Source organism: Lepidochelys olivacea (genome assembly GCF_965140295.1).
Source record: "Lepidochelys olivacea isolate rLepOli2 genome assembly, chromosome: 3".
In the NCBI taxonomy this organism is placed as follows: Eukaryota; Metazoa; Chordata; order Testudines; family Cheloniidae; genus Lepidochelys; species Lepidochelys olivacea.
Genome location: NC_140413.1, coordinates 41,259,332 through 41,285,256, shown reverse-complemented (window position 1 = coordinate 41,285,256; position 25,925 = coordinate 41,259,332). Strand labels below are relative to the sequence as shown.

General features: G+C 42.0%; 1 protein-coding gene across 1 annotated transcript in view; it reads right to left on the bottom strand.

Moving 5' to 3' along the window:
* Window positions 1-25,925, bottom strand: part of MYOM2 (myomesin 2) — a gene marked incomplete at its 5' end in the record, with an annotated part of 101,813 nt that overhangs the window by 52,258 nt on the left and 23,630 nt on the right. Inside the window, 8 exons of the mRNA XM_084624909.1 lie at window positions 5,333-5,460; window positions 10,707-10,760; window positions 12,031-12,230; window positions 13,258-13,399; window positions 17,193-17,354; window positions 22,560-22,724; window positions 23,016-23,066; window positions 24,793-24,881. Coding sequence (XP_084481035.1) covers window positions 5,333-5,460; window positions 10,707-10,760; window positions 12,031-12,230; window positions 13,258-13,399; window positions 17,193-17,354; window positions 22,560-22,724; window positions 23,016-23,066; window positions 24,793-24,881 — 991 coding nt within the window. The remainder of the gene's footprint in view (window positions 1-5,332; window positions 5,461-10,706; window positions 10,761-12,030; window positions 12,231-13,257; window positions 13,400-17,192; window positions 17,355-22,559; window positions 22,725-23,015; window positions 23,067-24,792; window positions 24,882-25,925) is intronic.

The window sequence follows — 25,925 nt, the reverse complement described above, 5'->3', positions numbered from 1 at the left end:
TTTTCTGTAATGCTTTTACCTCAAGAATAAATGGGCCTGCTTAGAAAGAGCTGTGTGGTAACTTAACTGTGGGTGATTACACTTTTTATAGCCTCTGAGGAGAAAAGCAGAGCAGGACTGATTCCGCAGTCTGACTTGGCTGGAGAATTCACAGTGCCCGCAGAGACCTGTGCAGCCTGGAAATACCCTGGTTAGGAGAGAGAAAAATTCATGTCTTTGAACAGAGGGGTGGATGGCTGGGGAGACAGAAACCTGAGTGTAGGTTCCCTTGGTGCACCATCACCGGGGGAAATACAGGTACAGTTGCCCTGAACTGTGACAAGCTCAACTACTGTCTTTATTGCATATGGAAGAGAGCCCAGACAAAGCTCCAGGAAGCAAGCACTCTGAGAACTTTTCTCTCCATTAATTTCTTAAAATAAACTGTTGACCCAGAATAAACTGAGTCACAGATTATTTCAGTGGCTTTAGGGAAAACTGAATTGTCCAGTCGACAGTTTGATTTTTCTTAGGACACTCACCGACGGGTGCATAAATGTGATTTTTTTTTTCATGGGATTATATGAACAGAAGATTTAAAAAGAAAAACCACTTAGACTGTAAACTCCTTGAAGCCTAGATAGTCTTTTGTGACCGTTTGGAAAGCACCTTATATAAAATGGGCACGACCACAAATGAATAATAAAAAAGGTAAAATACCCCAAATCTATATTTGTAAATCTTTTTAGTGGATACCGAACTTGCACATTGTTCTCTATAGAAAAAAAAATAACTTTTTTTCTTTAATGAAAAGGTGAAAAATATGGAAAGAATGTTGTTATGCTCTATATTTGATATATTAGTATCAAGCCTGGACTTGAAGGAATTTAACTGTGCATGCTTCAGTGTGACTGACAAGACAAAAATCAATGTACTGTTTTATATTTAGTTAAAATTTAAAATCCAGATATATTTTATTGAATCTTTTAAATTTTACTCTGCACTGGATTTAATCTGTCTCAGCATTTCTTGTGTACTTGGCAGCTGGTACTGCTTTTCCTTATAGTTATACAGCTGGGAGAACCCCACCTGGGTTTTGTGTTTCGTTAGACCTTTAAACATTCTTTTTCACTGTTGATTATTATGATAGGTTAGATATATGAACTTTAAAATTAATTTAATAGAAGTCTATGCTATATAAAGGATAAAGATTCCTGTTTGCAATGAGTGGATTACTCACATAAGTAAGAACTACTCACAAGAGTAAGGATTTGCAGGGTTGGGCATTCATTTGCATAAAGAAACCTTGTTCTATTAACTTTTTAGTTCTCAGTCTTGCTTTTCTTTAGTAAGTTTTGTATTTAATGAATTGTTCATTTGTCCTATTGCCTGGTATCTGTTCATGTATGTTGTTTCTGTACTTGTAAAACACCTTCAGTAAATCTTGTGCATATGAATATGACCACGTCGACATTTAGGGCAAGATTGTGGGTACACTCTAGCATAGAGGGGTTATGACTCTTCATATTATTTGAATTTGCATAGCTTACAACTTAAGTATAAGGCAAGAGACAACAGATGTGTACGGACAGACCAATGGGAGATTACACTGAAACAAAAAGCAACAATATTGGTATAAGAGTACCAGCGGCCTAAAAGTTGTCAAGTTTTTTGTAGGCATCACAGCAAAGGAGAGTTTTAAAGAGGGTTTTGAAAGAGGATAATGAGTTAGATTTGCAGCTATTTATCAGTAGAGCCCTGTGCGGATATAAAATTTGTATCCACATCAAATCCCACAAAATGGTCTGCAGATTTGCAGGGCTCTATTTATGGGGATCTTTTCCCAAGCACAAGGGACAGCATGAAAGAAAGCATAAAGATGCTTGTTTGAATATTTAACAAGTGGGTGATGAAAGCTGGCATGACGGGTCAATCCAAGGTGGGAGTCGACATCTCAACAGTAAATGAGAGATGATAGATAGGATGGAAATAGGGTGTGAAGGGTGTTGCAAATGAAGACAAGCAGCTTATGTTTGATGCAATAGAGAAGGAGGAGCCAGTGGAGAGATGCATACAGAGGCATAACATGGTCAAAGCAATGGGCTCAAAAAATGATCTTTGCATCAGTATTCTGAATGGGCTACGAGCAGGGCAAGATAGCATTTTTCAAGGACAGAGGGAAAAGATGTTGCAGTAATTAAGATACAAGATGAGACCTTGACCTTGAATGAGAGTTTTAGCAGTGTGGATGGACAGCAAAGGCCGTATCTTAGAGCTGTTATGCAGAAAAATCTGCAAGATTTAGACCGTCTGGTTGTGATGACCTAGAGCAGTGGTTCTCAACCATTTTTTACACAGGGACACCTAAACTTAAATAGACAAACCTGTGGACACCCCACCCCCCCACTCTCCTCTCATTATTTTGTTGTTCACAATTTTTGGTTCTTTATGTTACTTTAATAGTTATCTCAAATACTTCTGTAGAGAAATTATTATTATTTGAACAGATCAACCAAAAACATTGCAAATTAAAATATTAACAGCTTACCAGATACTAATGATAAACTACAGCATTGCTAGGTGATATATGTGGATATCTGGGAGATGTTGGAGGGGTGTCTGTGTACTGGGAGGATGCTGAAGGAGTGTTTGTATATGGGGAGGCGGTCCCTGGGGAGTGTTGGAGGGGGTGAGGAACAATGTCACACTCCTTGTCACAGGGGCAGGGCAGCTGACAAAAGCCCAGAATTCAGTGCCAATCCGTCAGTCAGCACCTCCCTGTGGGCCTCTTCCCCTCCCCTGGCCCTGTCGCCCTTCCCAGGCGGACTCTGAGGCCCTGCAAGAGGTGTTTGCCAGCTCCGCTTACCTAGCGGGCTAGGGTGGGCAGGATCTGGTAGCTGCAGCTGCAGCGGAGGGACCAGAGGCAACTGCAGAGAAATGTTCTGGGGCAGGGCTGGCCAGCCCCGCATGGTGGGGCTCAGGGAGAGAGCACCACCTCCACCCCGACTCATCTCAGTGGGCTCCAGTAGCAGGGAAGGAGAAGCAGCCCCGTGTAGCAAGGAAAGGGGTCCTCAGCCCCCAGACAGCTGTCCTGTTGCTTCCCTTCTTCCTGCACTGCATGGACTCGCAGTGACTGGCCACTGGGAGAGCCGCTGCCTATTCACTGCTGGGCAATCTGGCGAGAGGTTGCCCAAGGCCTTGCCCACCCCCAATGCCCTGTGAGGCAGAGTCTGTGGCAGTCCCTCTGGCTGGGTCCCCTAAGAAGGCAGAAATCTGGGGGGTCATGACTCTGCATGCTTCCCCCCACCACCACACATCACCTCTGGGAGGGACCAATCAGTTTCCAGACCCTCCCCTTGATTATAGTGGCGTATCCCTAAGGGTCTGCAGACCACACGTTGAGAACCACTGATCTAAAGAGCTCGAAGTTGAAAATGATGCTTTGGTTACAGGCTTCGGTGATAGGCCGAATGGTGGTATGGTCCACAGTGATTGAGAAAGGAGGTAGCAGGGACAGCTTGGAACAGAAGCAGGGACAGAAGATTAAGAGTTCTGCTGTAGCCATGTTGAGTCTGAGCTGGTGGCTAGACATCCACAAGGAGATGTCAAAGACAGGCTGAGATTTTAATTTGGACAAAAGGAGACAGGTCTGGAGTAGAGAGGTAAATCTGAGAGTTGAAAGCGCAGAGATGATAGCTGAAATTGTGTGTGTTGATGGGATTACCCAGAGATAAGGTGTAGAGGAAGAAGAGAAGGGGACAAAAGACAGATTCCTGTAGAACTCCACAGAAAGTTGGAGGGAAAATGAGAAGGATCTTCCAAAAGAGATGTTAAGGAACGATTAGAGAGGTAGGAAGAGAATCAGGAAAGGATAGCATCACAGAAGCCAAAGGAAGAGAAGATTTCAAGAAAAGGAGCATGGCTGATGATGTTGAAGGCAGCCAGCAGGTCAAGAAGGATGTAGCTGGAGTCCTGGTTCTGAGCTTTACTTAAGAAGAGCTCAATAGAGACTTTGGGGAGGATAGTTTCAATGGAGTCCAAGGGGCAAAATCCAGATTGGACAGGGTCTAGCATGTAATTGGAGAAGACATTCCAGACAGTGATTGTAGACAGCATGTTCACTGAGCTTACAGATGAAAGGGAGAAGAGAGCTGGAATACTAGTTGGAGAGGCAAGTGGGGTCAAGAGTGTGGGCATTTTTCTTTAACTGTGAGAGACCAAAGCATGCATGTATCATGAAGAGAAAAAGCCAGAGCAGAGTGAAAGTTAATGGGATGAGTAAAATGGGGATGAGATTGGGCACAAGGGATATCAGGAAATGGGTTGGGATGGGGTCACTGGAGCAAGTGGAGGAGTTAGGGGAGGACAGCATATGAGAAATGTTTGTGCCAATGACAGGGAAGAGGGGGGCGAGAGTTGGAGGAGAAGGGAAGGCAGGTCGCATATTATTTTCTCAGTTTTCACCAATGAGATCCTGTGTGGAGACAGAAATGGAGTCAGGAGGAGGGCAGGGTGTGTGGCGTGAGGCAAAAGTGGTGAAATATGGCTAGGATTTTTGACATTAGATTCAGTTAAAGTTGGAGAAGGAGAGCTGTTTTGTTAGGAAGATGGCAGAACTGAAGGAGGAGAGACTGAATTTGTAGTGGAGGAAGACAACCTGGTCATGGGAATTCCACCAGAGATGTCTCCCAGTTAGACAACAGGAGCAAAAGAAGCAGATGTTGGGGGTGATCATCCTTTGCTTACCAGCACAGGCTATCTGTATCACGAGTAACAGAGCAGGAAGGAGAGCAACCACTACCAGGTAGCAAAATCTCCTCCTGCTCTGGTGGACAGGGAGTGAACATGCAGGAATGGGGAGTGGGTGGAGCTTCAATGTACAGGCTAGCATAGTTCAGCCACTGCAGAGGGGGAAATAAGTTGCACCAGGAAAGGAGCTGGCACAGCTTACTTCCTCCATGGAGAAAAGGGAAACCAGGGACCAAACTGTGAGCCACAATTCAATCTCTGCTGTGCTGCTGGGGAAGGGAAACTATGTGCTGCCCCTTAATAAGGGCAGACTGCAAAGTACCAATCCAGCCTTGAGGGAGGAGAAGATTAAGGTGCTGCTCTCTATTAAATTGTTACAATACATTGTAGTTTTGTTATCATTTTTGATAGCAGTAACAAAATAGCACAGCGGCAATTTTTTATGGCTCTTGAACTTATTCGATTGTCAATGCCTTCTCTAAAGTCCCACGGTCAAGTCCTGCGAGACCTCAGTGAGTGCTAGTCTTATTGTTCATTTTGCAGCTCTGAAAATTATTTGAATTAAATTGTATATGGCTTACAGCTCAATGCAACTATACAGTACCTTCTCAATGAAATACATTAATGGCTCTTTGCCACGGGGAACAGGTGGCTCCCAGCTGAGTACAACATATGTTTTGCTGGTTTCTGAAGCATGTACATTGGTGGGAGGTCCTGGAATCTGAACATCGCCTGGAGGAGTAATAAACTTAGTCAGTGTTAAACCAGAGATTAACCCCAGGTCAGCATTTATGCTACAGCTCATCTTTCCAAACTCGAGCCTATTAAGGGCTAAAGTATCCGCTTTACAGTTTAATGGTTTGCGTCATTTCTATTTTGAAGCACTAAGCATGCAAATTACAAGCAGGGTATTTATTTTCACAACCAAAGTAACATATTCAATAGCACATAGATAGAAGCTTTTCATTTGTCTCACGTGATTTTTCCTTGATCACGTTTGAATTACTTTAATCTGATGTGCCAAATGCCTTGGCAAAACCTACTCACTATATGCATATAAAAGACATGTTTGCAGGGCCAGCTCCAGCTTTTTTGCCGCCCCAAGCAGCGAAGGGGGAAAAAAAAATAAACAAGCCTGGTTGAGCTGCCGCCGAAGAGAAAGAGAGGGACTGCAGGGCTCACCGCCGACTTGCCGCCGGTACCTGGAGCGGGCCCTGCATGTTTGATCAAAACTGATGAGTCCAAGAGTTACTATAGAAAACTGAACTAGAAGGAGGATTCACTCAAAAGACTGGAGCATTTAAACACAAAAGGAGCTTACTGTAAAGTGGGCAGGAAAAAGGTATTCATGATATCTCCTACCATATGGGTGACATGACCAGCCAATATAATTTAGAGCAGCCATACAGGCTCAGGATCAGAGGAGTGCAAATGCATTGCACAGCCACCTTGATCCTACCTTCACAGGCCATTATGCCTCCTGGGGATCAACTGGGTGCAGCAGTGGTCTGGCCTCACCCCTTTCCATTGCCACACCAATGGCTGCAAGGATGGTAGCATAGAGCCAGTATAGCTCTGTGCCAACCTGAGAGAATCCTACATTGCCCAGTTAGGGCAGCTTTAGGGCCACTCTGTCACTGTAGGGATACAAACGGGCTAGGATCTGTCTCAATGGAGTTACACGCTGGTGTAATGAGGAGCAGGATTAGGGCCTAGCAACGTCACCTTCAATCATATTTGTCTGGCTCTGAATAAGATGTCAACAGGCAAAAATGGTAATTTTCAGAAATGGTAATTCAACATAGGTCTGTGCACATCCTGTTCTCCTGGTTTAAAACATACAGTGTGACGTAGCTTTTGTTTGTGGTTTTTAAGGTAATTTTGTCATTTTTCTTTTTCTAAGTGCAAGCACAGTGCATAGATAAATGCTTAGAATTTGAAATTAAAAAAAGAGAGAAAATGTCTCTTCCAGATGACAATATTAATCATGAAAATGAATCTTTAGATGATTCTAAGCAATGTCAATAGATCCGTGAGCCAGCCTGCTATGTAGTTGAAGTTATTTTCTTTTATGATACTTTTTTCCCCAATCAAAATCAGAAGCTTTGAAGTTTGCATCTAACAATTGACATCATTTATTGTCGTTCATAATGTATTTTTTATTTGTTTGATCCTCTGCAAATGGCACGTGCGTTCTTTGGATAAACACATTGATCTGTTGAGTTTAAGACACTTGCTGAAGTATCATAAATAAAATTATTTTAAGCTCTAAAAGATCTATTTTCAGCAGAATGAATCAGGATTGAGCCAAGAGGCTCCCATGAACATCAGGAGAATTCACATAGCTAAATCCCCACAGTGTGTGGTAAATATTCACCCCTTAGAATTCCAAAGATGACATCATATATAATGTAATATTGTACTGGTACAATTAACAACCTCTTCTTACAGATTGCAAGGTCATCTGACACTGGTAGGGAGATTGTCATAAATATAAAGGGAAGGGTAAACCCCTTTGAAATCCCTCCTGGCCAGGGGAAAGCTCCTCTCACCTGTAAAGGGTTAAGAAGCTAAAGGTAACCTCGCTGGCACCTGACCAAAATGACCAATGAGGAGACAAGATACTTTCAAAAGCTGGGAGGAGGGAGAGAAACAAAGGGTCTGTGTCTGTCTGTAGTCGTCTTGGCCGGGAATAGACCAGGAATGGAGTCTTAGAACTTTTAGTAAGTAATCTAGCTAGGTATGTGTTAGATTATGATTTCTTTAAATGGCTGAGAAAAGAATTGTGCTGAATAGAATAACTACTTCTGTCTGTGTATCTTTTTTGTAACTTAAGGTTTTGCCTAGAGGGGTTCTCTATGTTTTTGAATCTAATTACCCTGTAAGATATCTACCATCCTGATTTTACAGGGGGGATTTCTTTATTTCTATTTACTTCTATTTTTTATTAAAAGTCTTCTTGTAAAACACTGAATGCTTTTTCATTGTTCTCAGATCCAAGGGTTTGGGTCTGTAGTCACCTAGGCAAATTGGTGAGGCTTTTTACCAAACCTTGTCCAGGAAGTGGGGTGCAAGGTTTTGGGAAGTATTTTGGGGGGAAGGACGCGTCCAAACAGCTCTTCCCCAGTAACCAGTATTAGTTTGGGTGGTGGTAGCGGCCAGTCCAAGGTGTAATATTTTGTACCTTGGGGAAGTTTTGACCTAAGCTGGTAAAGATAAGCTTAGGAGGTTTTTCATGCAGGTCCCCACATCTGTACCCTAGAGTTCAGAGTGGGGGAGGAACCGTGACAGAGATAAATTATGTGATCTAAGGAGCCAACATTTTTAAAGCTAGCCTCCAATTTTGCCGATTTAAGTAAATAGGTTTATAATTAATAGCATTTAGATATCTATATTCCTGGCTAGTACCCACAAGTCGGGTATTTAGAAATCTAAATACCCTTGCTGGTGCCTGAAAAATTCAAAATACAAAGCCCTGGGCTTGATTCACTTCTCACATGGATGTACATTGAAGTAACTGGAATTGCACCCATGTAAAACCAGTATAAGTGAGGAGAACCCTCTGATTATGTGATCTTGTGTAACAGTTAGGGCTGTAAATTAATCACGGTTAACTCAAGCAATTAACATAAAACAAATTAACTAGATTTAAAAAAATAGTCATAATTAATCACAGTTTAATCATACTGTTAAACAATAATAGAATACCAATTTAAATTTATTATAAATATATTTGGATCTTTTTCTACATTTTCAAATATATTGATTTCAATTACAACACAGAATACAAAATGTACAGTGCTCACTTTATTTTTATGACAAATATTTGCACTGTAAAAAACAAAAGAAATTGTATTTTTCAGTTCCCCCATTACAAGTACTGTAGTGCAATCTCTTTATCATGAAAGTTGAACTTGCAAATGTTGAATTATGTAACAAAAAAACTGTATTTAAAAAATGTAAAACTTTAGAACCTACAAGTCCAATCAGTCCTACTTCTTGTTCAGCTAATCGCTCAGACAAACAAGTTTGTTTACATTTGCAGGCAATAATGCTGCCCACTTCTCGTTTACAATGTCACCTGAAAGTTAGAACAGGCATTCGCATGGCACTGTCATAGCTGGCATTGCAAGATATCTATGTGCTACATGAGCTAAAGATTCATAAGTCCCTTCCTGCTTCAACCAATGATTCAAAACAGTGCAGACCAATGCATGTTCATTTTCATCATCTGAGTCAGATGCCACCAGCAGAAGGTTGATTTTCTTTTTTCGTGGTTCAGGTTCTGTAGTTTCTGCATCAGCATGTTTCTCTTTTAAGATATCTGAAAGCATGCTCCATACCTCGTCCTTCTCAGATTTTGGAAGGCACTTCAGATTCTTAAACCTTGGGTAGAGTGCTGTATCTATCCTTAGAAATCTCACATTGGTTTTGTCAAATCTGCAATGAAAGTGTTCTTAAAATGAACAACATGCACTGGGTCACCATCCGAGACTGCTACAACATGAAATATATGGCAGAATGCAGGTAAAACAGAGCAGGAGGCATACAAATCTCTCCAAGGATTTCAGTCACAAATTTAATTAACACATTATTTTTTTAATGAGCATCATCAGCATGGAAGGATGTCCTCTGGAACGGTGGCTGAAGCATGAAGGGGCATACAAATGTTTAGCATATCTGGCACATAAGTACCTTGCAATGCTGGCTACAAAAGTGCCATGCGAACACCTGTTCTCACTTTCAGACGACATTTTCAATAAGAAGCGCGCATTATCTCCTGTAAACGTAAAGAAATTTGTTTGCCTTAGCAGTTGGCTGAACAAGAAGTAGGACTGAGTGGAACTGTAGTCTCTAAACTTTTACATTGTTTTGTTTTTTAGTGCAGTTCTGTAGCAAAAAAATTCTACATTTTGTAAATTGCACTTTCACGATAAAGAGATTGCACTACCATACTTGTACGAGGTGAATTGAAAAATACTATTTCTTTTGTTTATAATTTTTACAGTGCCATCAAAAATAATATAAAGTGAGCACTGTACACTTTGTATTCTGTGTTGTAATTGAAGTCAATATATTTGAAAATGTAGAAAAACATCCCAAAATATTTATGATAAATTTAAATAATTATTATTCTATTATTAACACTGCAATTAAAATTGCTATTAATTGTGATTATTTTTAAACATTGGACGGTCTAGTAGCACTGTCATTTCATTAGTAACAAACATTGTCAAGATCAAGGACCTTTAAAGTTTTCCATTCTGCAGTTCAGAATGCCTACAGACAAAGGCATCACAAATCTCTTAGCCAGCCTCTGCATTCCATTACAGGTATAAACTCCACTATGTCACACTATTAGTGCAGTTCCACCACTTTAATACTGATGTGAGAGTGGTTAATCAGACCCTTTTATCTTTAACAGTACTCGCTATCCTAGTTAACATTTGTATCTTGCTAGGCAAAGTAAGCAGCACAAATACTCTACCAGAACAAAATTAAAGGTAGAAGGCATCTAGGATCTCATCCTGAGAATTACTTTTAGAATCGCTAACTCTTCCGGGCATCGCTGGCTGTGGCAAACACTTAGCACTTCTCAGGAAAAGTATATCTTTGAATAAAGATGGAATTAATGTACTTCTATTAAAAATGGCAAACGCAATGTTTACCAAAGCTTCAAACTTTGACCAAAAAGCCACACTAGGCTCATAGGACAGGGATAAGAAATAAATTAGCAATAATCAAACACGAGTTTCGTCTGTTTTAATCTCAGATCATGACTACTGAAAGAAAGAAGGAGAAATGCATAATGAAAATGGCACAATCAAAATTATGAATCTATGCTACCCCTCAGACTTTTGCATTTATTTAATTTTCTTAAGGGGTGGATTTTTTTTTCAAGATCTCATGTTTCTAATTATAATCTTAAATTCCTTGGATATAAAAAGATGAAATGAAATCATGGTAGCGCTACATACCTTCAAGGTCATCCTGATATATTACAATTTCTCTGCCTCCATCCAGATGAACAGCTGTAGACCAAAACATTCATTTACAGTTAGTTCTCTGTGCAATAAAGAGTATTTACAGATTTTGAAGACTCTCTTTTATCAGTGCTGACAAACACTTTTCTGTAGTGTCTGCTATCTCAACGCCGGTATTGCAGCTTTGTACATATGGATTCTCATTCATTGTTACACACTGATTCTTCCACCTTTATTCACACTGACTAGTACTCACTCACAAACAGTAAGGGACCATTTAAAGATTAACTGAAAAAAAGAATCCTATTGTTAATTGATGAAATCAGTGCCATGGCAATGTGTGTTATCAACTGGACTTTTGAGGACTGGACATGAAGGTACGTGAGTGAGCTAACTGAGGCACAACATGTTACAAGGAACAAGTGAATTTTTGGTCTTCATAATGGGTGAAATTCACCCCTGGACAGAAGGCCAGCACAAAACAGAGCTTAAGTAGGGTGTCACAAATCCATAGCCTTTATGCTGACCCTTTGCATAGTGTTAAATTTCAGTCAAAGTGAATGTCCATCTAACTGCTCTCCAGCAGGTACCATAGCCTAGACCTTGAGCAGCACTGACAGTGTTCCTTACAGACCAGAATATCAAGGGTGCCCAGGGTGTGATAGATGAGCAATATGCAGCCAATGGCTGGCCTCTTCCTGTAACAACTGCATGTGAAAAAATAGATGATAGACTGTAGGTTTTTACTGCTAGTGAATACAAACAAGCAAATTCCATTCAGCTAACACAGACATAGAGTAATATTTTCAAAAGTGACTTTGGTCCTGATTTTTAAAGGCATTTAGGCACTGTTCCACTCAGCATCACAGTACCTTTGAAAATGAAACATAGGACCAGATTTTGAATAGGCCCCTAAATACCTTCCAAAGCCTGGCCCTTATGTGTTGCAACACAGAGCAGAACAATATCTAAATACCTTTCAAAATCTGGCCTTTATGTGCCTTTGAAAATGTTATCCATTATGACTTTAAGCATTTCTTTTACATTTAAAAATTGTGCAAATATATGTAAATGAATTGGCACCCTTGGGCTCTTGGCAAGTTGCTAGTGTGGACCTTGCTGTCACAGTGGGAGTGTCCTTGTTATAATTAGCAAGTGGATGAGCTCTGGGAAAGAATGGAAGCTGAAAAGCAGATCTAAAATGAAGAGGTTGGCACTGCCCATTTGGTTACCCACCAACAGAACCAGAAAATAAAACCTTTCTTTCAAAAATTACAGTGTAAATGTGGAACAGCTTCTTCGTGGTTGCATTACGTACTTTGTAATCTGTCCAGGTCAACAGGATCAAGAGCTGCAACTGCTTCAGAGACTCTAGATGGCCTGCTAATACCTGACTTGTTCACTGCTCTCACACGGAATGTGTAAGACCGTCCCTCAAACAGTCCAGTTACAGGGTATTTGCAGATTTTTACTGGAGCATCATTGCACTGGACCCAGTTTTCAGTACCCACTTCACATCTAGGAGTAAGAAAAGGAGATCATTTATCAGGGTGCCAAAGTGAACATGCGCAATTAGTATTGTGCCTACTAACAGAGAGCCAGATCCACAGCTGACGTAAATCGGTGTAGCTTCATTGACTTTCATGGAGAAACCCCGATTGATGTCAGCTGGGTATATGGCCCATAATACTTTATTACGGAGAGAAAATTTGTTGTGTTATATCAAAAGGAACGATACACTAGATTATACACTTAATGGGTGAAATTTACCCATGGTCCACGCACTATGTAAAGCCTTATTTTGATTGTTTAAATGGAACTTAAATAGTCCATAGACATAGTAAAGCCCTCAACAGAGTGGTGAATTTCACCCTAGTGAATGCCATTTTAAAATCAACATTTACCTACAGTTCCCAGAAGTCTGGGAGATAGGACATAACTACAGTGTATCAGATACAACAATGTAGCAACAGTGGGTACATTGTTATTTTTAATATAGAATACTATATATCCTGAAATTATATCAGTAATATTTGTGTGTATAGTACATTGCTCATTTTAAATATTAAGGATGAGATACTGGGCTTTGACTACAGCTGAGGAGCACTCCTTGCAGGTCAAGAGGAGTGCAAAGGTGGCCTTGGATTCCCCTAATCCTGACTTTCCTGTCCTGTGCAGGACCTCCAACATAATTTAGAGCAGATTTCAGGAACAAAAGGGCTATAATTTGGCTTAAACTGCCAGCTGAGTAGTCCCTTGGTTTGGATGAATCACTGTCTGGAGTACACAAACACCAGTTTAAGATAACGTGAAGGAGAAGAGGGTATGGTTGGAACACTGCTTCACGTAATGCTCCCCAGCAACTGGAACAACCCCTTGAGGGCTGCTCCCATAGGATGCAAATCAGAACAGCCCTAAGGCTGCTCTAACTTGTTCCAGGAACTACAGTGGCCCCAAATAGACTCAGTATTGGGATGCAGGGCATAAAAATAGTGACTTTTTTCAGTACATACAGGTTGATACACAAAAACAAATTTACACACACCTGTCGACAAAATATCCTATGACTGGACTCTCACTGGCTGTATTTGGTGGTTTCCAGGTTACAATGACATAATCTCTGTTAGCATCATAGCATTTAACATCCATTGGTGCCCCAGGTGCCCCAGCAATTAATGCGTCAGCATCTAGATCAGAAAAAAAATCAAATCAGATTTGACTACAATACTTCTCAGGTTTGGAGAGAGACTCCGTTGTATAGCACAACAAAGATGAATTACACAGATTGCCCAATCCATCTACTACTCCTGTTTTATCCCAGTGAGACTCCAGTGATTTCCCTGAGGTTACACTGGAATAACACAGTGGTGAAGCAAGCCCAGTGAGGTCTATCTATAGGTTTAGAAACCTGGCTGAAAATTTTGGAGGGTTGAAATAGATAATAGGCACCAAATTCTCACTGTCTTTCAATAGGAGTTGAACAACTAACTTCCCTTTGTGCTTCTGAAAATGTCACCCCTCAGAAAGATGGATTTCATTCATTCCTTAGTCAGAGAGAGGCACTCACTGAAGATCATGTGGTCATCAAAAAGACATTTCCTAAGGCTATTTGGCGTGGGAGCATTTGCTATATTTCTAAGGGTACCTCCTAATTCAAACCTTGAGATACAGACACCGATAAGTAATTAATGTTTCTCAGATGAGACACCTATATGTGGCCTGATCCTAAGAAGTGTTGAGTGCCCACAACTCCTAATGAAGACTATTAACAGGTGGAGTTTTCATTCTGCTTGGAAAGGCATATACAGCTATTGGATAAATTCCAAACTTCGTCTTTCCTGGTTTTGTCTCTACTGTTGACAGAAACAACCACCACCCAACAGAAACCTCAATCTAAACTTGTCAAGGTTCCCTCCCCACTCTGAACTCTAGGGTACTGATGTGGGGACCCGCATGAAAAAACCCCTACGCTTATTTTTACCACCTTTAGGTTAAAAACTTTCCCAAGGCATAAATTTCACCTTGTCTTTGAACAGTATGCTGCTACCACCAAGTGATTTAGACAAAGAACAAGGAAAGGACCACTGGGAGTTCCTATTTCCCCAAAATATCCCCCCAAGCCCATACACCCCCTTTCCAGGGGAGGCTTGAGAATAAACAAGATGAGCACAAACCAGCCTTGGATTTTTAAGACCCAAAAAACCCAATCAGATTCTTAAAAAACAGAACTTTATTAGAAGAACAAAAAAAGATAAGAGAACAACTCTGTAAGATCAGAATGGAAGATAATCTTACAGGCAGTCAGATTCAAAACATAGAGAATCCCTCGAGGCAAAACCTTAAGTTACAAAAAGACACAAAAACAGGAATACACATTTCCTCCAGCACTGCAAATTTCACAAGCCAAAACAAAGAAAACCTAATGCATTTTCTAGCTAGATTACTTACTAACTTTACAGGAGTTGGAGGGCTTGCATCCTTGATCTGTTCCTGGCAAAGGTATCACACAGACAGACAAAAGCCTTCCCCCCCCCCTCCAGATTTGAAAGTATCTTGTCCCCATTGGTTATTTTGGGTCGGATGCCAGCGAGGTTACCTTAGCTTCTTAACCCATTACAGGTAAAAGGACTTTGTCTCTGGCCAGGAGGGATTGTATAGCACTGTATACAGAAAGGTGGTTACCCTTTCTATTTATGACAAAGCTTCTTCCCAAGTCTTGACTGTTCCTAAGGCTTACTCTGCGTATTCTCAGAGACATACTGCACCTCAAGAAACATCCACCTGCTGAAGTTTTTATGCTGTATCTTTATGCAGGATTCTAGCCCCTGAGTTTAGGGTGAGTCAGAGAAGTCCTGTATCTCTGTCCACAACTTGCCATCCTATTGCAATGACAATGGTGTTGAGAGGTAGATGCTCAGGGCCAGGCCCCTATATGATCCCACCCTTTGAAATTTCAGAACTATGGGCCTGATTGAACTCTTATGTTATATACACAGAGGTTACCCTCTACCTTCAGATCACGGCCCACATGAAAACGGGGATCAGGTACCACTTTAGCACTTTGTCTCCCCTTGATATGGATCTCATGGAGGGCTCTCCACAAATCCAGGGACCTGTGAGTGAGAAGGGGTCAAAGTGTAGGTGGGGAAAGGATATGCTCATTATTCACCTACCTGCACAGCGGAGATTCCCCAAGAATGCTAATATGCTTTCCATGACCTTTTCAAGTGGGATTCTCCCTCCAAGGGAGTGGACTAGGAACAAGGAAAGCCTAGTAGCCTGGCTCTAGTGAGAGCAGGGAGTGTGGCTGCCAGGGACAGATGGTACGTCTATACTACATTTTAAAACCCATGGGGCTGAGTCTCAGAGACTGGGTTTACAGACTCAGGCTCACGTAGGTCATGCTATGGCACTAAAAATAGCTGTGTGTATATTCAGGCACAGACTGGAGCTTGGGCTCTAGAACACACCTACTCCCTGGCCTCAGAGTCTGAGCCTGAATGTCTACACAGTTTTTAGTGCTATAGTGAGACCTCGAGTCAGTAGAATCAGGCTCTGAGACTCGCACCGTGTGGGGGTTAAAATGCAGTGTAGCCATAGAGCCAATGCAGTTTGTGCGCTAGCCCCACAGGAAATGATGAACACTGAGCCACCACCCATACCCCACCAAACAAATGGAACTGTCTGGATGAAATCTTTGTGAGGAAGACCATATGCACACGCTGGTACACTTGTAAACAGAACAGGCCAGATCCTCAGTGGGAGTATATCAGCATAGCTTCCTTGACTTCAGTGGAGCTGCACCAATTTACCAGTGCTGAGGATCAGAATTAAAGAACCGCACAGACAGAAACATACTCATTTTTAAAAACAAAAGAAATGTAGAGCCATGCTCTGCCCACAGATGCATGTGGGAGCTCAGGCTGATTCAGTGGGAGTTGTGAATGCAAATATGAGGGCAAACTCTGACCTGTATTCTATTTTAATATGTTCCTCTGTTTTTCATCTATGTCTCTTGTGAAAAACACAGTCCTTTGGCAAGCCAACTTTTTCTGTCTCTTCCCCAAGTGTTAAACAAAGTGCTAGGCTGTGACTGGCTCTGATACACTGAAGGGAGGGTACTGGAATCTTTCTTCCCCCCTCCCCCCCCACCCTCTGTGCAAGGGTCAGGCATAACAGTCCCTGAACTTGAGAACGTAAATGGCCTGACCCAGCCAAGTGAGCCCAGTAGCAAAAGCCAGCACAAAGAGGAGGGGTTTGGTGCAGGCACGTTCAAGGCTCTATGTGACAGAGTGTAGGGAATTAACCAGTGATCCTACATGCTGATCATTCTACACCAATTAGTTCCCCCAGCGAAGGTAGACTGGTGCAATTGAAGTTAATTATCTAATCAGGTGTGAGGGGTGGGTGAGCTAAAGAGTCAAATAGCCCATCAGCTGGAGACTGATAAGAAAGGCACAGGAAGGAAGTGAGGGGGAGAGAGGAACAGACCTAACTGAGGCCAGTCTCAGAGATCTCATAAAAGGGAGACCTGTGCTCCTCTCGAGTCCCGAAAGTCCCATAAGCATGGGGAAGGAATGTAAACAAATGGCATGGTGTGGGTACACAACCATGGAGTCTGAGCAAGTTTCTGTGGTGCGAGGAGGCAGGAGCAGACAGCACCCTGTTACGCTGTAGCGTGCCAGTCAGAAAAGATGGCCCTCTGTGAAGAAAGGAGTAGGCTGCACCATCATGAAGAATGGCCTCCTTGGGTCTCTAGAAAGGATCATATTTTCAGGAGCACAATCACACCTTGAGCTTCTCCTGGTGCAGTGTGACTATATTGTCCCTGACAGAGACCAGTGGATAAATTTCACATCTATATAATGCCATGCTTTGGACTTCTTTTAGGCTTCCTTTATTATACTATGGTACTAAATTAAGTGACTTTTCCTAATTGCATTTGCTAAGTCTTCTCCCAACGAAGAATGAAAAGCATACCTCTGACAAACATGAATGCACTGTATTCGGTCACCCCGCCTTTTGTGATTATGCGCAGGGTGTATAAGCCTTCATCATCCTTGTTCAGGTGCGTGAAAGACAGTGCTGCCTGGCCTTCTCCAAAGTACGTTTTTGTCCACTTGGAGTCTTTTATTAGCACACCTGGAAGAGAATTGTGATCAAGCATGTGTCACTGAATTAGCAATAGCAATCTTCATCCAAGCTCACTTCTGTGTTAATCAGTGGCATGGACTGCTGTTTATGCCAGCTTTACTCAACATGGTAGTATTAGTATGCTATGAAAATATTTATCTACAAGAACTAAGCTGTGCCCATGAAAACTCATTTGACCAATGAGTATGGGTAGAGGAGTGTACAATTTAGCTATTCTGTGCTGTACCTGCTACAGCAAAGGGAATGACTTCCCTTCACCATCATTTTTAATAGACTGAAAAGAAAATATTTTAAGCCCCATTTTGAAACAATGCTGAAAATCTAAAGTACACAATAACGACAGCAATGTGTAATGTTTATGCTTTTAAATACCCTTTTCTACCTATTCAGGTCAAATGTCAGATTAGTCAGATTTCTTTCTTTAACTTTAAAGGCTTAATCTGAAGCCTTGCTGTAAAGATCCACTGACTCTTAAACCCTCCAGACATGCCTGCTGAGCAGCGAATCCAATTAAATCTGAATTTCTCACAGGTCAGAGGTGGCGCCCCACGATTAATGTAAATTAGTCTGATTGACTAGTGAGCTGGGAGCAATGGAATGAGCAGAATATTTTATGATGGCCAAGAAAGTCCCTCTGTCTTCTTTTCTTTTAATCATTGATTGGAGAACTTTTGATTTTTAACCCACTGAGTGCTATTCAAATCAACGCAGCAGCACTACATTCAAAGTTCAGCCACAGCGCTATGCTTGGTTATTACCCTGTTGCTCAAATACACTTGGAGTAGATGTTCAAAAGGTTGCAGACAAATTATTTTAGCCAATGAATATATATATTGAAGACAGAGCTCCACAGTGGTGAAGCACAGGGGGTGGAAAAAAATGTGACAAATCTTCAGATGATAAAGCTGACAGTAAAGGACCAGGTAATGAATATCTGGCCATCTGACTACATAAATTGAAGCAATAAGTTATACCATTACCCAGGTATTTCCTGCAAGCCTGATTCTTAAGGGAATTTTTCAGGATTTGTACAAGGTAATTGCAGTGAGATCTCTTTCCAGCTCTTAATCATGGGCTCCTTATATGACATACCTACAATTCCCCTTTCTATTGCATCTTGCACAGTTTGTGCTCACTGCATTGTATAGAGCTGTGTGAACAGTCTGCGATGAAAGCTGAAAGCCCCCTGCAGCTAGAACTTTTGCATTTTCTTTTTAATTTATTTCCAGTTTATGAAAAACTTGGAGCAAAGTGATCACAATGAAGTTCAAGACTGAGTGCTCAGCTCCTCTGAAAATCAGGCCACTTACTTAGGTGCCTGAATGTGGATATGGGTTCCTTTCTTTAGGCATTCAAGTTTGAAAATATAGGGGCTTCAGTGACTTCCCAAGCAAGGCCAGAAAGGGAGTCAGCTTTGGAGCCTAGAATAGGACTCAGGAGTTCTGTCTGTCTAGGCAGTTATGTGGTCTGCTATGACCATAATATCTGAGTTCCAGGCTCTCCGTTCTGTTCTCAAACTACTCGAATGTGCCTCTTTCTCCATGTACTATATGCTATCAATTCCTCGAGAATCTGCTAGAGAATGAGTCTGGAAGTGCCAGGGATCTTGACTCACTCAAGGTACCCTGAAAACTCAGAACTCTGCCATGTGTTAATTAGGCCAAACATTCCCTAAAAGTTGCAGCTTGTTTCTATTTAAATCATATATGCATTGATAGAAATTACTGTGTTTCGGGTTTTTCCCTCACATTAATTTCCCATGTTACATATTATGTTATGTTAAAACATCAGCCAAATTCTGCACTCACTCACTTTTGCGTAAATCTGATGTAACTCCTTGGACCTCCATGGAGTTCTTCAGATACCCATACAAATGAGTGAAGAATCTGACCCTACATCTTTATAATGCATTTATTACTTTAGAATTTTTTTTAAAAAAATCTGCAACCAGACAAAATCATATCCAAACTGGACTTAGATGTACAATCTTCAATAATAATTTCATTTCAGTTTCTTTAGCATCTTAAACCGGTTTAAATTAAGGTAGGAATTTTATATGTACTGCTTATAGTGTCAGAACCTTGAAACCATTTCAGAGGATTTGATTCAATAGATTTACATATCTCCTAGAGTTTAGTGACCAACAACTACTCTGAAGTTTATTAATTTTGAATAAACACAACATTCTCTTGCGTATAATTAATATAAGTAAACCACAGAGAGCCATCTCGTGTCTTTAGTTGTATATCATTTGCATAATAAAATCAGTAAACGTTTAAGAAAAATAGAAATTATTTTAGTACCAAACCAAAATTAAATATAAATTGTCTGAAATAATAAATGTTAGTCCAAGATTTGAGTTCAAGGCCAGAGTCCCTCTGAAACTAGAGCACTTTAAAAGACAGTCATCATGTTAGTTCCATTATTAACCTTCTTGCCCCCAAAAATTTATGCAGTGGGTCTCCTGTCACTGCCACAATTTGAAGCATATAGCAGGTGTTCACTACAATAATATAATAATCACATTAATCCCTGCTATTCTTTGAGGAAATCTCGCCACGTAAGCTTCCCCATGATGTCAGTGTGATACGCATGTGCGCAGGTCAGTTTTTACCGCTAGTGTTCAAGAGAACAATACCGTTTTATTTTTCATTAAATCATTTGGATATTGGACTGAAATCCTAGCCTCATTCAAGTCAATGGCAAGACACCTATTGACTTCAGTGGGGCCAGGATTTCACCCCCAATCTTCACCTCAGTGAGGATATTCTCATCCCAGTGCTTGAGGAAGTTACACCAACCGTACAAATCTTCACGTATCTTAATGAGAATATGTTGGTGTCCTTAGGGACTAAACCTACAGGCCCAAATCTTGAAGTCCTTTTCCACTTTTCATAATCCAAGGAAAATTCCCATTGAACTAAAAATTGAGTACAATTGGACATCTGTTGGATACCTGCAATTCCGTTTAGCTTCAGTGGCAACTGCTATATATTTCAGCACCTTTCTGGATTGGGCCCAGTCAGAGTTTTGCCTGACTAACAACAATGTGAAAACTGATGGCTGAAACGAGCTCCCAGTGGGAGCAGGTTCAGCACCCAGAATACAGGCATCAGGGTTTGGCTCACAGTGAATAAAACTGTAGTTATTGTTTATTATTTGTATTGTGGTAGCACCTAGGAGCTCCAGTCTTGGACCAGGACCCCTTGTGCTAAGCATTGACAAACCCAGAACAAAAAAGCAGTCCCTGCCCCAAAGGATCAGACAAGAATAGATATATACGTAGCATAGATCTGAAATTAAAAAGTGGCATTTCCAGCCAAAATCCATTCCTGCTTTATGTAAACAAATAGTCTTGTATTTTTCCTATCTATCTTGTTTGCCCCATTGTTGTTTGTCACTTTCACACATACACCTTGGTGATTGTGAGTATTTCCATCAGACTGGCAGGGGCACAATTCCAGCAACAGTTGTGTGGGAATCCTCCCTCCAAAATGTGGGCACTTCAGAGAGAGGCTGCCCCAAGTGATCGTGACAAATGATCCATATTCTCACTACATCTCACTACATCCAAGATGTCCTCTTCAGAGTCCTGCTTGAGGGTATCTAGGTACGTTGGCAAGAGAAATCTCTAGTGATCCCTCCTAACAGCCAATGAACATATTTGTATTAGTTACTTTTATGTTTTATGAATGATTTACTTACAAATAAATATCCTCCCCTTCCTCCTCCCTCCCAAAAAATACCTAAAATTACACTAATAGGTATAAATTAAAGAGTGTTCCTGTAGGTTTCTAACACACAGCCACCCAAAGAATTTCAGCCTGGAGTGCCCAATGGGAATTCTTGGCTACTGAAGTGACAGTACAGTAATACAAAACATTTGAATGCCTTTGTGGTTATGTTTCTCTGAGCACATGGGGCTGTTGTTCCACAAATGTCCTTCTCCAATAACCAGGTTTCTTCTATGTACTTACATGACTCCATCACTATAGTATGTGATCACCTCCCAAGTATTTAAAAATAGAAATAACAATAAAATCATTCTGTGTCTCTTCCTTCCTAGCTTGTAGGAGAAATGGAATTATTATTTCACAGGTATATTTGTTTGCTTATAACGTTTCTTTGGGTGGATGAGAGGCTGTTTTCTGTGTCCACATGTATGTCAAGAGTTTAGCGGGAAGAAGTCCGATTAACTATGACAGCAGATAAATCCTCCACCCAACATCCCCACATTTTAATGCAGATGAAAGCAACAGAATGGAGTTAGGAGGAGGGGGCCATCAAGAGACCAATGATATTCTGGGTGAGGGGGGGGCTTATTAGGGCCTTTGTAAATCTCCACACTTCTGAAACAATTAATATGATAGATGCCTCTGTCAAATGATGTGTGGTTGGCACTACCTACAGGCACAGTAGAACCTCAGAGTTACGAACACCAGAGTTACGAACTGACTGGTCAACCACACACCTCATTTGGAACCAGAAGTACGCAATCAGGCAGCAGAGACAAAAAGAAAAAAGCAAACGCTGTATAGTACACTACTGTACTAAATGTAAACTATTAAAAAAATAAAGGGAAAGTTTAAATAAAGATCTGACAAGGTCAGGAAACTGGTTCTGTGCTTGTTTCATTTAAATTAAGATGGTTAAAAGCAGCATTTTTCTTCTGCATAGTAAAGTTTGAGAGCCATATTAAGTCAATGTTCAGTGGTAAACTTTGAAAGAACAACCATAATGTTTTCTTCAGAGTTACGAACAACCTCCATTCTCGAGGTGTTCGTGACTCTGAGGTTCTACTGTACCTATGCAAATCCTCAGGAGATGAATCTGTGTCTCGACAGTTGACACTAAGTTCAGATTCCTTCAAACTGCCCGGTTAGCTTCTCCATAACACTCTGTGTCCCTTACCAAGTTATTTTGGCATCTACTTCTTCTTACTCTTCAAACATGGTCATTTTGGACAACACTCACTCCAGAAGAGTTGGACTATGAAGGAAAATATCTCTCATCTGAGATAATGACAGGAGGTAAAAGGAGATATATTGGGAACTGTGTTACAATCAATCTTTTTTCTCTTAGGAAGGTGAATTCTAAGCCTACATACAGACTTGAGGGAGAGAATCCACACCTGAACAATTAAAACTCAGTTACATAGAGGCATGTACATTATCTCAGTGCAAATCCACTTACCATCTCTGTACCATTCAGCGCGAGGTCGAAGCCTTGTCAGATCTGGAGTGATCAGCAGAGCACATTTGAGGGTAACTGTTTCACCTTCCATCCCAAACGTGACACCAAACTTCTCCAAAAACTGAACATCAATATGGGTGAAGCAAACTTCTGATGGCAGGGGCACTGCACACAGAGAAATCAGGAGACTATTGAGCACTAGTACATGATACTTGGCACTAAAGGATTATTGTCCAGATAAAAGCAGTAGATTGAATCCAAAGCTGATACATACTGCTGGTCAATACTTGTAGCTGGAAAGTTAAAAGCATATGGACATCTTACATTGTGACATCTTAAGCAAAGCCAGAGGCAATATTTATTATTCTGAGCTGAAAAAATATTCCTCGGACTCCTGACAATGATAAGATTGCATAACGTGTCTACTTTTTCTCACAAACAGGAAAACATACTTACAATTGATGGGTAATATCCCAGCAGGGTATGGCTCTTCATCCCCTCTGAACCCTGTAAAACAAGGACAGTTAAGATCCAACCCAAACGAGTGTGATATTTATTTCTTATTTGTAGCAGTATTGTAGCCATGCTGGTACCAGCATATGAAAGAGACAAGGTAGGTTAGGTAATATCTTTTGTTAGACCAACTTCTGTCGGTGGAAGGCACAAGCTTTCAAGATTCAGACAGCACTTTTCTTCAGTTCTGGAGAAAATAACCAGAGTGTCTGAACTCAATACAAGGTAGAACAGATTACTGAGTGTAAGGGGACTGTTGACCTCTTACTAACATTCAGTGGCGGTGTTTTGGTTGGCTAGCTCCCAGTACTAAAAGGGGAAAGGTCTATGGGAAACCAGGACCCTGAGACGGATGGTCCCCAGGAACAATGGGGAGAGGCCAATGTTCTCAGGTCAGCCTGAATGACAGGGCGGGCGGGCTAATCAGAGGGTCAGGAAGCAAAGGAGGTCCCGTTCTCCGTGTGAGCTGGATTTGCCTGGGTCAGACGGAGTGGGGCCGAGCTAAGGAGAAAGCAGGGGCCCAAGCTAAGCTGGGGAGCAGAGCTGTGCCAGATCCAGAGGGACCAGAAAAGCAGCCCACGAAGCAGGTCAGTGCTGGGAGCAGAGTCACAGAAGCAGCCTGCAGAGCAGACCTGTCCTGGGAGCAGAGCTGCAGCAACCAGAGGCAAAGGGGCCAGAGAAGCAGCCCAGGGAGCTGGAGGCAGAGTAGCAGAGAGAGAGTGGTGGAGCTGGGACTGGAGCAGTCCGGAGCTGGGTGCGGTGAGCAGCTGGGGAGAGCGAGGGGGACCCTGGGCAGTGGGCCCAGCACAGGGAGACGCCTCAGCCAAGAGGCTCTGCAGGCCACGCTTGGATCGTAACCCCAACAGGGTGGGGGCGACACTGGGAAGAAGGGTCCTACCACTTAGAGCCTGAGAGCGTGTGGCCACCACCAGAGCAAGCGTCCAACCCACAGCATCCCTGCAGCACAGCCAGGGCCTGAGAAGTAGGCCTGGGACTTACAAGGAACAGACTGTGAACTGCCCTGACGTTCCAGAGACACCGTTTGTGATATTCCCTGCCACAGAGCGGGTTGATGTGTTTCCTTTAACCTTTCCCATTTTTCCTTATTCTTTTTAAAATTAATTGTTGATTAAATAACTTGCATTTCCTTTAACTTGTATATAATGGTCAGTGGGTCAGAGAAGTGCCAAGTGCAGAGAAAGTACCCCGGAGTGGGGACACCCTAGCTCCTGTCCTAGGTGACCACAGCAGGGTTGGGGGTCGAGCCCCCCAGGAATCCTGGGCCCAGCCTTGTTGGGGTTACGAGGCCTCTGCCAGACAGGAGAGTGGAAGGGGAGTCCTCAAGGGCAGGGAGGCCACTGGGTAAAAGAAGTGGGAGTGAGGACTCGGATCCTTTCACTAGCCCACTTCACCGGGGTAGTGCAGAAGCCAGGAAAGTTCCCCACAATAGCGGGACTATTCCCCCGCTTACATGAGCATAAGGGTTTCACGCATAACGTGGACAATCAAGGGTTGGCAGGCAGTAGTGTGTGCTACAAAATGTTGTAGCAAGCCATAAAAACAGTGTCTCTATTAAGTCCGTGGTTTTTAGTGTCTAGCAGAGTTAAGAATGTTTGTCCCCAGGCTCATCTTTTGAGGGTGCTATGCAGGTTTCCTTTGAGGATGAGGACTGATTTTTTTATTATATTTATTCCAGGTTTAATTGCTATATAGGACTTACTCCTCACAACCACAGCAGCATTGGTTGACACCTGCCCATGGATATTTGTTGCAACTGCTGTATAGGTAGCAGTATCATCAAAATTAGCTCTGTGGGGAAAAGAGGAAAATAAAGTACTGTTAATATAAACAAAATTCATAAGTAAAGATCATAGAATCATAGAATACTAGGGTTGGAAGAGACCTCAGGAGGTCATCTAGTCCAACCCCCTGCTCAAAGCAGGACCAACACCAACTAAATCATCTCAGCTGGGGATTTGTCAAGCTGGGCCTTAAAAACCTTTAAGGATGGAGATTCCACCACCTCCCTAGGTAACCCATTCCAGTGCTTCACCACCTTCCTAGTGAAATGGTGTTTCCTAATATCCAACCTACACCTCCCCTACTGCAATTTGAGACCACTGCTTCTTGTTCTGTCATCTGCCACCACTGAGAACGGCCGAGCTCCATCCTCTTTGGAACCCCCCTTCAGGTAATTGAAGGCTGCTATCAAATCCCCCCTCACGCTTCTCTTCTGCAGACTAAATAACCCCAGTTCCCTCAGCCTCTCCTCGTAAGTCATGTGTTCCAGTCCCCTAATCATTTTTGTTGCCCTCTGCTGGACTCTCTCCAATTTGTCCACATCCCTTCTGTAGTGGAGGGACCAAAACTGGATGCAATACTCCAGGTGTGGCCTCACCAGTGCCGAATAGAGGGGAATAATCACTTCCCTTGATCTACTGGCAATGCTCCTACTAATACAGCCCAATATGCCATGGACCTTCTTGGCAACAAGGGCACACTGGTGACTCATATCCAGCTTCTTGTTCACTGTAATCCCCAGGTCCTTTTCTGCATTTGTTTGACCTTGTGCTTGTTTGTTTGAACAGTGTGACTGTTTGACTGTGTGCTTGTTTTTTTCTGCAGAACATTTGTTTGACCCCGTGCTTGTTTGTTCAGATAGTGTGACTGTTTGATCATGTGTTTGTTTGTTCTAATAGTGTGACTGTTTTACCGTGTGGGTGTTTGATTGAAAAGTGTGAATTGGGAGTGCTTTGTTCCAGGTGGGCCTTGAGTGGTTGATTGGAGGAAAGGCTTTGAGCCAGACCACCTGCTTCAAGCCAGCAGCCTTATAAAAAGGCAGTCAGTTGTGAA